Source organism: Microtus pennsylvanicus, chromosome 13 (genome assembly GCF_037038515.1).
Source record: "Microtus pennsylvanicus isolate mMicPen1 chromosome 13, mMicPen1.hap1, whole genome shotgun sequence".
NCBI classification, from domain to species: domain Eukaryota; kingdom Metazoa; phylum Chordata; class Mammalia; order Rodentia; family Cricetidae; genus Microtus; species Microtus pennsylvanicus.
In genome coordinates this window covers 35,564,813-35,577,145 of record NC_134591.1, presented here as the reverse complement: position 1 = coordinate 35,577,145, position 12,333 = coordinate 35,564,813, and the positions used below count along the sequence as shown (strand labels likewise).

The 12,333-nt window shown below is 42.6% G+C and overlaps 1 protein-coding gene across 5 annotated transcripts in view; it reads right to left on the bottom strand.

Moving 5' to 3' along the window:
* Window positions 1-1,125: 1,125 nt before the first annotated feature.
* Atg4c (autophagy related 4C cysteine peptidase) overlaps window positions 1,126-12,333 on the bottom strand; it is a 70,853-nt gene continuing 59,645 nt past the window's right edge. For 2 of the 5 annotated variants that reach the window (XM_075944902.1, XM_075944903.1), the window contains exon 11: window positions 1,461-2,618. In XM_075944902.1, the coding sequence (XP_075801017.1) occupies window positions 2,451-2,618 (168 nt within the window). In that variant the 3' untranslated portion in view covers window positions 1,461-2,450. Of the gene's footprint in view, window positions 2,619-10,664; window positions 10,745-12,333 lie in introns of those variants that run through there. The other 3 variants (XM_075944901.1, XM_075944905.1, XM_075944904.1) reach the window with 3 other exon arrangements.

Below are 12,333 nucleotides of genomic sequence, written 5' to 3'. Positions count from 1 at the left end.
CTTCGGAGGGAGCACTCGGAAGCATCCCTGACCTTGCTTCTGGGCTTTGGGGCTGGAAGAGAGTACTCTGAAGCATCCCTGATCCTACTTCGGCTCACAGAACTTAAAGTCTGTGTTCAAAGCAAAAATGCTTCTATCCTGACCTAATGGTAGAGTCCAGCGCTGCTTCCCTATGAGAGAGTAACCTAGCCTCAGCTGGTCCTCAGATGAAGGTGCCTCGGTAAATAACCAAGATAAACCCATCACTCTTAACTTCCGCCCATACATTCATTCACCCCTACACATTACTAAATATGTTTTAGATGCATATTATTATGCTAAAAGTTCCTGATTCTAGATAGTTATTGCCAGCCAGGTAGATTTGCTGTGAGTACACACTATTCCGAAGCAGCACTTTAGATAGACTTAAAGAGTTGCTACCTCCTCCCTTCTCACCACTGTCCAGGTAGAATGTTGTCTCGCTCCAAGATTCTCCTTTAATATTATCTTTTGAAGAGTTAGGGAAGTACAGAGGTTCTTCTGTAAGTCACGCTTTTATAGAGTTCTTATGCAGAAACACTTAAGAGTCAGTACTGATCCACAGGACGGTCTAAGGGCGCATGAGCTGCGTCTACCATCCAATCCCACGGTGTCTGAGACGCAGGCAATACGCAGCGCATAAAACCTGGCATATTCTTGGCTTCTCATTCTTATACTGCCTTGACATTCTAGGAAAATTAGTATTGAACTTAATATGTCCAGATTTATCTAGGGCAAAGGGAAAATTTAGATTTTAGACTGCTTCAATTCAATAAACCATTCTCAATGGGAAATGTCAAACCTGTTTTTAGTCTTCAGGCTTACTGAAGCTGTGTCCCGCCCTCTTTTTGGCTTTTCATGCAACTGTAAACACAGGGGTTCTCTGATATAGACTAGCAATGGCTACAGGATACAAACTGTTACATCATTATAGGTCACCATTCCACAAGGAAACACAGAGGCTTCATAAAACAGTTAAAGCTCTGCTTCCCAAGCAACATTATCTCCACTCATCAGAAGCAAAGAGAATTCATCTGAGATAATGATTTTTTCAATAAGAGAATTAAAATAATCCAAACATCAAAACCAAAACAAAAGCATTTTATGTTCTCACATGTTTATTAAAGTACTTATTTTATAATCCTGGCATGTCTTTATATCACAAATTTGTCTTTAAGTAAACTCTCAACACACTTAAGGCAGATTTAACCTGTAAACAGTCTTAACCTCTAAACACCATGGCAACACTTTAAACAAACAGCAAAATCAAAAACATCCACATCTTTCTTGCTATTCATCTTTAGACTTAAAAATTGGGTAATACATTAGATTTCCACAAAAGTTCACTTTTTTTTTTTACCACTCTTTAAAAAAATTTCCACCTCCTCCCAGCCTCCCATTTCCCTCCCCCTCCTCCCCTCCCCCCACTCCTCTCCCCCTCCCCCCACTCCTCTCCCCCTCCCTCTCCAGTCCCAAGAGCAGTCAGGGTTCCCTGCCCTGTGGAAAGTCCAAGGTCCTCCCCGCTCCATCCAGGTCTAGGAAGGTGAACATCCAAACTGGCTAGGCTCCCACAAAGCCAGAACATGAAGTAGGATCAAAACCCAGTGCCATTGTATAACCAAGAGATGCCCTATCATACTACAAAAGTTCACTTTTAAGATAGGAAACAATTTCCTTTATCTAATTAAAATAAATATAGATACTACTAAAAACTTAACTTTTAAATACATGGGGAAAATCTACACTTTAGGACAGCTCAGAGGTAGAACATCTGCCTAGCATGTACAAGGCCCTGGGCTCGATCGCCAGGATTGGAAAAAAAAGCAAAGAAAGAAAAGAAAAGACAATGCTTTATATTCATTCTTCACTGATCTGCACAAGCATAAGGAGTAGCTACTATAAAACCATGTTGTTAAGTATTGCCATAAACTCCTGCTTACATGATTTGACATGTCCATTTAGTTATCCAGATACACAAATCCAAAGCATCCTCTGGTTCCGTTAACAGCAGGAGCCTGGGTAGTTCTGAAGATCCAGTCTCTGGTCTCTTGTCATTAACACCAAGCAAGGCTTTGAAAATTAGTTTGGTGATCCCAATCTTTGAGGGAACCTGTATCACAAAACCTCCAGGGGACCAACGGGCTCAGGTAGAAGATGCTGGGGACCAAAAGGCTTATGGTTAAGGTAGTGTTTCATCAGCATGTCTTTGGGAAGTAGGAATGCAACCGGAACCACTGTTATTTATCACTCGAAAGCAAGGCCATCAAGTCATTTCCTTCAGAAAAATCCTTTCATGTTTGGGTGTTTTCAAATGCGCACTGTTAGGACGGCGCACAGTTAGGATTGGACGGCAGAGGATCTCATGCCTGCTTGTTACTCTCCGTGGCCCTCCTGTGGTCAAGCGATTCTCGGAAACACGAATGCACTCGTCTTTAAAGCAAGACAAACTCTTCTGTGCTAAATCTTTTGAATTTTTTCTTTTCGTCCTCTGAGAAAAGGTCTTCTTCACTGGCTGCAGTAGATGTAAAATCAAAGTCTCTGGAATGGCCGTTCACAAAAGTAAACAATGGGTATTTCTCCTTAGAGGAAATTTTCAACATCTGCAAGAGACAGCACAACGAATCACACACTGGAGGCAACTGCACATAGTAGGGCCACATGACAAAACTAAACATTTCAGCCCCGGCTTTGTCTTGTGTGTCTCTCCCTTACACTCACCCAGTGCTATTGTTTTAACCGTCCTGCCTACAGGGTTAAAGAGGATCAGTTTACCCATAAAAACACAAGCTAGATCACCGGGTTCTTCCACCCCAAGGTCTCCCACAGCCTTCTAGCCCCATTATTTTGTAGTCATGCTGAAGAACTAGCTCAAATGTATCTTCTTTTAGCTAGCAGGCAGAACGTGACAAAACTGCGGTGAACTGTTGTGAAAATGGTTTGCTGAGGTAACGCACACTTTTTGTTACCTCAAATGCGACACCAAGTCAGATGGCGCGGTACGGGCTCAGTTCTGCAACTACCTCAAGGTGGCCTTAAAAATCCCTCACCCTCATCATCTATGAGACAGCCAAAGTTAGTCAACTTCCCTAGGAGAGAACTGTTTTTAAAAGACTGAAAGCAAGAATATAAAGCTCTTTTAAAAACTCAGTTTGAGGGCCAATGAGATGGCTCAGTGGGTAAAGATGTTTGCCACCAAGCCTGACAACCCGAGCTCAGTCAATGGCCGACACCCACAGGGTGGAGAGAATTAATTCCCACAGGTGTCCTCTGACTTCTACTTGTAAAAAATGGCACACACATTTTAAAAATGTAACAAAAAATTAAAAAATAGGTTTGGTATTTTCAAAGATTCCTATACCAACAATTGTGACTGAAATGTTTCTGCTTTGATACAGTCAACATGGAACAATGACCTCTTGTACAGCAATAACACAGTGCCTCCTTACCAAAAAAAAAAAGCAGCCCCTACAATCTTGTGGGAAACGTGCAAGTATTACAAAATAAATGTTTATACGTTGCAGATTCAAGTATACTTTGAACAATTTTAAATCTTCTGTTAAACAAATTCTAGTAACATGTAAATAATGTTCATAAAAATGAATAGAAAACTTTCTCTGAAGAATATTTGAACAGAAAATTTTCTTTCTCTTTTTTCGCTCGAGATAAGATGGCCCAGGCTGGCCTCAACCTCAAAACAGCCCTGTCTCCAGAATACTGGGATTACAGGCATGTACCAGCAGGCCCAGAAGAAACCAAGTTTTGTTGCCAATAAATGCCATTAAAATTCTGAAAAGTTCAAGTTACACAGAAAAGGCTGAGAGAATACCAACTGTACATAGATACACCAGTCATCAGTTAAATATGGTTTGTTATTACCTGTAGATTTATCACACACACACACACACATTTGTAAGCTCTCTCAAAACATGGCTTAAATAGGGAGCTCTGGCAAAAGAGACAATGTAAAAAACATTTCAATGAGACATTTAGCATAAAACACATTTTTTGTTGCATGGAAACAAACCCTGTTAAAACAGCCAAGTACTAAAACAGAGGTGATGACAGCAGATCCTGTAATTCATAGCAGGCTTCTAATTTATACTTTGCTCTAGTTTATTTGATTTGCATCCTACAAAAAATGAGGAGAAGGACAAAAATATGGAAAATAAAGAACAAGAGGCGGAAAGGATTGGCATCTGAGGACTCATCCTCCACCAGCCAACAGCTGGGAACCACGCCAGACCTGCCTGTCACTTTATATCCATTCCGCGTCACTTGTGAAGTCCGGTATCTGATGGGCAAGCGTCCATATTACATTGTTCTCAGATCAACACAGCACGGCTAACCTTAGAATCGTCACCTTTCCTTCCAAGATCAGAAAGGAGACTTTTGGGTTTGTTGGCTATGGCCAAGATGCTCATCGATCATCAGATTTAAATCTGCACCACAGGGAAAACGTCAGAAAGAAAACTTTTACCCTTTATAAAGTGTGTTTACCCTCCTGCAATCTAAGCCTCCTACACACACACACACAAAAAAAAAAATGTCGGTTCCAGCTTTGAGAACTAGTAATGGCACAATCTCTCTGAGTTTATCTATAGTAAAATTAAAAGCTCTCAAATGAGAAACATATTAAAGGTTTATCCAGGGAGCTGGGGAAACAGCTCAGGGTTAAGAACACTGACTGCTTTCCCAGAGGACCAGGATCCAATTCCTAGCACCCACATGGTAGCTCATGACCATCTCAAACTCCAGGTCCAGGAGATCTGACGCCTTCTTTCTACCCTCCGTGGACATACATGTGGGAAACACCCATACATAAAATTAAAAATAAAGGTTTATCCAAGTTAGTTAAAATGCAGTGTCCACATAAACCCTTCAGCAGAGGGCTGGAGAGGGGACTCAGCAGTTAGGAGCACTGGCTGCTCTTGAGAGGACAGAGATCAGACTCAGCGCCCATGTGGCATCTTCAACTGCCTATATAACTCAGCTATCACAGGATCCAACCCTTTCACCTCCATAGGCACCAGGAACACATGTAGTGCACATACATTCCTGCAGGCGAACACTCGTATACATAAAATAAATACACTTATGTAAACCCTGCATCTGTATGTCTACAGCAGTTCTCTTCGTCAAAACTTGAAGGTAATCACGATGCTGTTGCTGCTTTTTTAATGAGAGAACAAATAAATTGTGGTAATCCAAAAAACAGAATGCTAGTCTGTGATAGAAAGAAGTAAGCTTTCAAAACACATGTGAAAACTTCAAGTGCATATCACCACGCGGAGAAGGTCAGTCCGAGGAGACTACGTACTGCATGGCCTCAGCTGGAGGACATTTTGGAAAAGGCAAATGATGGGCACAGAAAAAAGCTCGGTGTCTAGGAGGACAGAGGCTGATCAGGCAGAGCAGAGAGGGTTCTGACAGTTAAGCTATTGTTTATGATATTATAATGACATGTGTCTCAATATGTCTGTCAAAAGCCACAGAATATACAGCGCACAGTGTAAATCTTAAGACTCTGAATTTGGGACAATAGCAACGTGTCAATCTGAGTGCCTTGGCTGTAACAGACACACTGCCCTGCTGTGGAAGACTGATGGTGGGGAGGAAGGTCTGGGGGGAACTTTCCTGCTCAGTTTTGTTGTGAAGCTAAAGGTAAACGCTCAAGATTATCCAGCCTATTAAAACATTCTATGGGGGGGGGGGGAGAGAAGTGGCAGGAGGGAATGGGGGGAGAGGAAGGAAGGGAAACTGAAGTTGGGATGCAAAACAAATGATAAATTTAATTAATAAAAGAGAAAACTAGGCACTATACCGACAGTTACCTAGAAGATGAAGCTAAATGAAACCCGATCAACAACATGCTATGGAAAGTGAGTCATCATTTCAAGACAAATGAAAACTGGAAATGAAAACCAAAGGAGGCTCTGTAAGTTGTCTAGTTCATTCTCGCTTCTAAACAGACGAATTCAAGCACTCAAATGATCACGCGGCCAGAGAATATGAGTACCACATCAGCGGTTCATCATGGATACACGCAGCTCCAAACACCTGCCACATACCTTCCAGATACTTCCCGTGGCTAAGGGCAGCGCAGCAAGACAGCTTTAAAAATACAAAGTACTGATTTGAAAAACTGAGGGCTGGGCAGATGGCTCAGTGAGGAAGAACACTTGCTGCTCTTCCAGGGACCCAAGTTTGGTTCCCAGCACTCACATCAGGTGGCTCACAACCACCAGTAACTCCAGATCCAGGGGAGCCAATGTCCTCTTCTGGTCTCAGTGTGCACCCACACAGACAAACACAGGTACATAAATAAAAATAGAAATACATCTTAAGGGGGTCTGAAGAGATGGCTCAGTGGTTAAGAGCATTGCCTGCTCTTCCAAAGGTCCTGAGTTCAATTCCCGGCAACCACATGGTGGCTCACAACCATCTGTAATGGGGTCTGGTGCCCTCTTCTGGCCTGCAGGCATACACACAGACAGAATATTGTATACATAATAAATAAATAAATAAATATTTTTTAAAAAAAAGAAAAAAAAAGAAATACATCTTAAGGAAATTGTTTTTTTTAAAAAAAGAAAGAAAGAAAGAAAGAAAGAAAGAAAGAAAGAAAGAAAGAAAGAAAAGTCTGGTATTCTTTTTTAATTGGAACACTGACAATTTTGTCAAAATTTTGGGATTTTCCAAAGTAGATAATACAAAATCTACATTTAAAAATTCCAAATTAGGTTATCTATGTGAGACAATATATCACTAATTTAATATTATTCCAAGTTAAATACAACATCAATTACTTAATTATTTAGGGAATTGTTTACTGTATATCTTTTTAAGATTTGTATTTATATGTGTGTGCTTGCACACGCACATGCATATGCCACATGTGTGCAAGTGCTGCTGACGGGCAGGAGAGGGCACTGGATCCCCTGGAGCTGGAGTTACCAGTAGTTGTGAGCTTCCTGATGTGGGTTCTGGGAACTGAACTCGGCTTCTCTGGAAGAGCAGAAGCACCCTTAACTGCTGAGCCACCTCTCCAGGCCCCAATGTTCGTTATATAATCTTTTACAAGCTTTATTACATACGTGTGAAGGCACCTGTGGGGTGAGAGGACAGTTTTCTGGAGTCGACTCTTTCCTTCAGCTGTGTGGTACCAAGAACGGAATCGACATCACCAGGGCTTCTCGGAGATGCCCTCACCTGCTGAGCCATCTCCCTGCCCTACTGTATATCTTTAAACAGAATATAAAGCTATTTATAAAACTTAGCCTAAAGCACATTAAAATAATTGTATGCCTTTTGAAGGCTGGAAGAAATACATTGAAAATATTAACATTTGTCTCTAGAGTGGAAAATTAACAATTGGCTTTTTTCCTGTTGGAATATATAACATATATATATATATATATATATATATATATATATATTCCTAAACTTTTAAACACACATTTTTCATGTTAAGAAAATAGCATTTTTAAATTTTTAAGATAAATTAATTTACTATAGCATAATTTATTTCTAAAAGGGGCTAGGGCGGTTGCCCTTCAACTTTAGACAAGTTTAAATTCTATTCTGTTTTTACAGCATAGCCAAATACATGCTGAAGCTGCTTTATTACCTGAAAAGCAAGTCATAGATTCCTTTACAGGAAAGAATTATGATCATACTTTATCTATGCACTGGGTGGACAGGCTTCAGAATTTAGAAAGAAAAAATCTAGAAGACAGGGGTGGAGTAATTTATTTCATCATAAAGCTAGTTAGAAGAACAGAGGTAAAACAAGGGATGATCTCTTTCCTCATGCCAAAGTCCATTCCACTATGGCCTCCCAGCAAACATGGCAATCACTGCAGCCGGCAGCAGTCTGCTGAGACTGTCCGTAATAGCTGCACTGGGCGTGCTGGCCACATTCCAAAGTCGGCCAAAAGCATGAGAAATAAAAGAATTGTCAAAATCACCTTGAAAGGCCTTTCAATTGTTTAAAGCAAGGCAGTCATAATCTCACATACACACTTGTTCGGTGACATGTGCAAATGTACAATATAGACTAACGTAATGTCAGAAATGATAGCACACACCCATAAGTGTGGCACACTCCCAAGTACTTGGGATGATCAAGAGTTAGATGCCAGCCTAGACTGACTCTATCAGGATACTGTCTTAAAATACCAAAACTAAAACTAAGTATGTATACACACACACACACATTAAAGAGTGCCGAGAAGATGGTTCAGTGGTTAAGAGCACCAGCTGCTCCTACAGAGGTCCCAGGTTTGATTCCCATCTGTAATTCCTGACACCCTCTTCCGGCTGCTATGGGCAGCAGGCACACACGAGACACAGACACACACAGGTGACAAGCCCACACACACGAAATCAAATGCACACGTGGAGATGCCCCTTTGCTACTACAGGGCCGTGTGGTGGAGCTAAAGATGCAGGTGCTGTCAGCCCTCTTATGCCTGTCCCCTCACTGCTCACCCTTAAATCCAGCCGCTCTTCTCCCTCTCAAATAAACACCCTATAATGTTCTTATTCTTGCCTTGTTTCTATGATGACCAACACTGAGTATTTCTTTCTTAAATGGTTTCTTTTGGTTTTGTAATGTTATCTTCCCGGTGTTTTCAGAATGATCTTTCATCCCTTCCTTTACTCACTGTCTCTGTGTATTTTCACATCCCCAAATACAGATATAAAATAAACCCTTCACCTCTCCTACACATTAGCTCATCCTATATTCGCCCCCTTAAAGTATTACCTGCTCTCAGTTTCAACTATTTCTCTGCTAAGCATTATCGTCACCCAACTGTATGCAGCAGAGGCGAGTGAAGACTCCAGGATCAGGTGACTTCTTTAAGGCTGTATGGCTAGAAGGGACGGACACAGCCAGGTTTTGATCGCCGGCAGCTTAATTCTAACATGACTACTATGCTATACAGCGTACAACAAGGAGGGCCCATTGCAACATCGGATCAAATCAATCCTAACAAAATAGAACAAGTTCTTCCTCCCCAGATTATTCCCTTCCAGAATTCCCTGTTAACAGTGAGACCTTTATATGAATTAGTAGTTGAGCTGTTGTAAGCAACAAAGACAAAAACAAAACAAAGACAATTAATAAAGGTAACAAGAAGTCTTTTTTTAAAGTTTGCATTGTTTAGCAGACATCAAAAGACAGTTTCTATAATTCCCTGACCTTGCTCTCCCAATTACAGAAGATTACTAACATCCCATAGGTTTAGTTTGCCTTCAAGGGAGGGGCAGGGGGACGTGAGAGTGACAACGTTGCACACAGATCCCATTTCATCAGCAAAACATCCCCCAAACTCCTGGTCCACGCCCACCCATGCTTCACTGCTCAAACTGTATCCAGACTGAGACCCTAGTAACATGAGTAGAAGGGCGCATTATCATCACGGATACAATTAGGATTCTCCTTGCAAAAAAGGAAGCAAGATGAGGATTAAACAATTACGCAGTGGTATTTGTGTACCATTCACAAATGAGAAGAGTGGTAAAAATAAGCAAGGCCATGCGCTAAGGACGTCTTCAGGCTCTGTGGTCAGAAGCGGCCAGGCTGAGGCTGAGACCCAAATGATACGAAGCAAGCCCTGTTGGCAGAGGAGCCGGAGGGATTGAAGACTGTGGATGCCCACATCCTCAGCACATCTGAGCACACAGATGAGAGAAGACAGGAAAGCAAGGCCCTTGAGGGCAGATCTCGGGTCCTGATGAATCGGATGAAAGGTGGTTTGGGTTTCATTGCTTGCTTAAACACTCGATTGATAACCACTCTAGCACAAACTTCTCACAACGTTCTTCAGAGAGCTTCTACCCACAGTGCTGGCTAGTCCTTCCTTCTTTCCCGATTGCACAGGAGCAGTCTGTCCAGTTCTAGCCCAGATTCTCCTGACACTACCTCAGACCACACTGACGGCTCCTCTAGGACCCACAGACTTGTCCAGTACGGTGTACAGGTGACTAACATTAACTGTGGCACTGGGCAGACTCTGGTCAGAGCCAGATACCTGTGAATTGTGTGGGCCTGAGCGAGTTACCTGACCAGACTGTCTTGCCTCACTTACCTAGAGATAGGCAAATGCCAGAAATGCTAGCATCTACCCCAGAGAGTTGCTGTACAGACGGATAGTTAATGTATTTAAAGTTCTTACAAGACTGTCTGGTGTCTAATGTGTTGGTTTTATCACTGATATTGCTGTTATCATAATATTAATCTTCTGGCATTTATTAAACATACAGAGTCATTTATTGTTAATGTCTACTCTTGTCTTCCTAATGAAACTCGAAACCACTGAAGAGTACATAAGAATCAAGAGTCCTCATCACTGGATTCCAGAAGGAAAAGGGTATAGTTGGAGAATGCAGAGCTAGAAAGAGCGTCTTTGGGAAATATTATAAACATGTGCCTAAAACACAAGAGCGATTTCACAGAGGTGAAACTGTAATGGACTCAGGAAGCCATAACAGGAATCTTGATCCGAGACAAAAAAGCAAACTCTCTCCCTCTGTGACTACTGAGGACAAGGCCTACAGAGGCAAGTTCCAACCCAACGTAAGACAAACAACAAAAAGCAAGCCACTTTTCAACAGCAGGATTTACCTGACAATCGAAAAGACTTTCGGGAATGTGTGTTCTCTGTGCAACTGGGAACAGCTGGTCTGCCGCGGGAAGGTGGGTTCACGTGTAAGCGGGAGGCTGAGAAGGAAGAACACAGTCTTGAGGTGTGGCAAGGGGCGTGGCTTGGCACTGCCACTTAGTCTTCTAGGTGCCCATGTCTTCTGAAGACATTTTATGTGTATGAGAGTTGGCCTGCTTGTAAGGCTGCACCCCACATATATACCCGGTGTCCACAGAGGCACAGCGTATCAGAGCAGTTAGGCTATAGCAATTAGAATTCAAAACTGAGAACTTCCTAAGAAAGGTGTTCTCATTGAGGGGACAATCAAACATGTCAGCAGCAGTTCCCTACAGGACACAGAGATGCAGGTCTGTGGAACAGAAGAGAGATCATCTGGGGTTGGGCTCGTCATTCCCAGGAAGGAGCAGGAAACACAGAGGGGAGGGAGCGGAGGGCCAGGGAGCAGGTGTGGAAAGCAAGACTCACTCAAGCTGGTTTCAACTCCACAGCAGCCAGCACTCTGTTCCTAAACAGGGAAACATGGACTCAACCGACAGATTTTTTAAGATGTATGTGCATGTTTCCTTGGCACATTCACAAATCAGCTTTCTGAAGAAGTGTATGTTGAGTTGCGCATGCTAACAGTGCTGAGTAAGCAGACTGCTGTACATTTTAAGATGAATAGGTGAACATATACCAGACTTTCTACATAGCTCGACCATGGAACTCGTTGAGAATGGCTGAGAAAAGCTTTCAACAAGGTCTCTTCCTCTCAACAAACACCTACTGGCCTGTAGAATGGGATAGGCAAGTCTAAGTAAGCATTGGTGATTCAGCAATGAACTCAGCCCATTTCCTTAACTTGGCCAAGGTGGCATTGCTGTGGAAAAGACATGTGTGTGCCTGAAGCAGCAGAACACACACAGACGCGTTACACATGTGTAAAATGAACGATAGCAAGCGTGCTAAGGAGACCAAAGAGGGAGGGGCCGCTACAGGCAGCTGGCTAGGAGTCTAAGCAGGGAACATGAACGCAGACCTGGAAGACGCAAAGGAGGGAACACAGGTGTATCTGTCAGAAGAGAATTCTACATACAGAGAGAACTCCATGAACAAGCAGAGGCTCAGTTAGCGGTGGCTGGACAAGGGCTGGTAGAAAAGGGTAGAAGGTGAGGTCGGGGCCTGATGAGCAGGAAGCAGGGATTGCTCTCAGGCCCCATGAAGCCACATGGGTTAGTACACATTTGGGCTTTGACACTGAGTGGGTTGGAAAGAAACTATAAAGGTATGAATGAGAAGTTATTAGCACAAGCTTAATCACATTTTTAATTTAACTTATTTTATTCCTTTATGAGTATGGGTATTTTGCCTGTGTGTCTATCTGTGCACTACATTCGTGCAGTAGCCATGGCGGCCAGAACACAGCATTGGATCCCTTAGAACTAGACAGAGGGTTATGAGCTACCACAGGGGAGTGAAGAATCAAACCCAGGGCCTCTATAAGAGCAGCCAGTGCTCTTAACCACTGAGCCATCTCTCCGTTTTAAATGAAATGACTGTGGCACCTAAGCTGCAGCAGACTGGAGGTGTGGCACGGTGACTGTTAAGAAACAGGAAGATGTCACGATGGGCCAGCATGATGAGAGGGGACAGAAGTGACCACTCA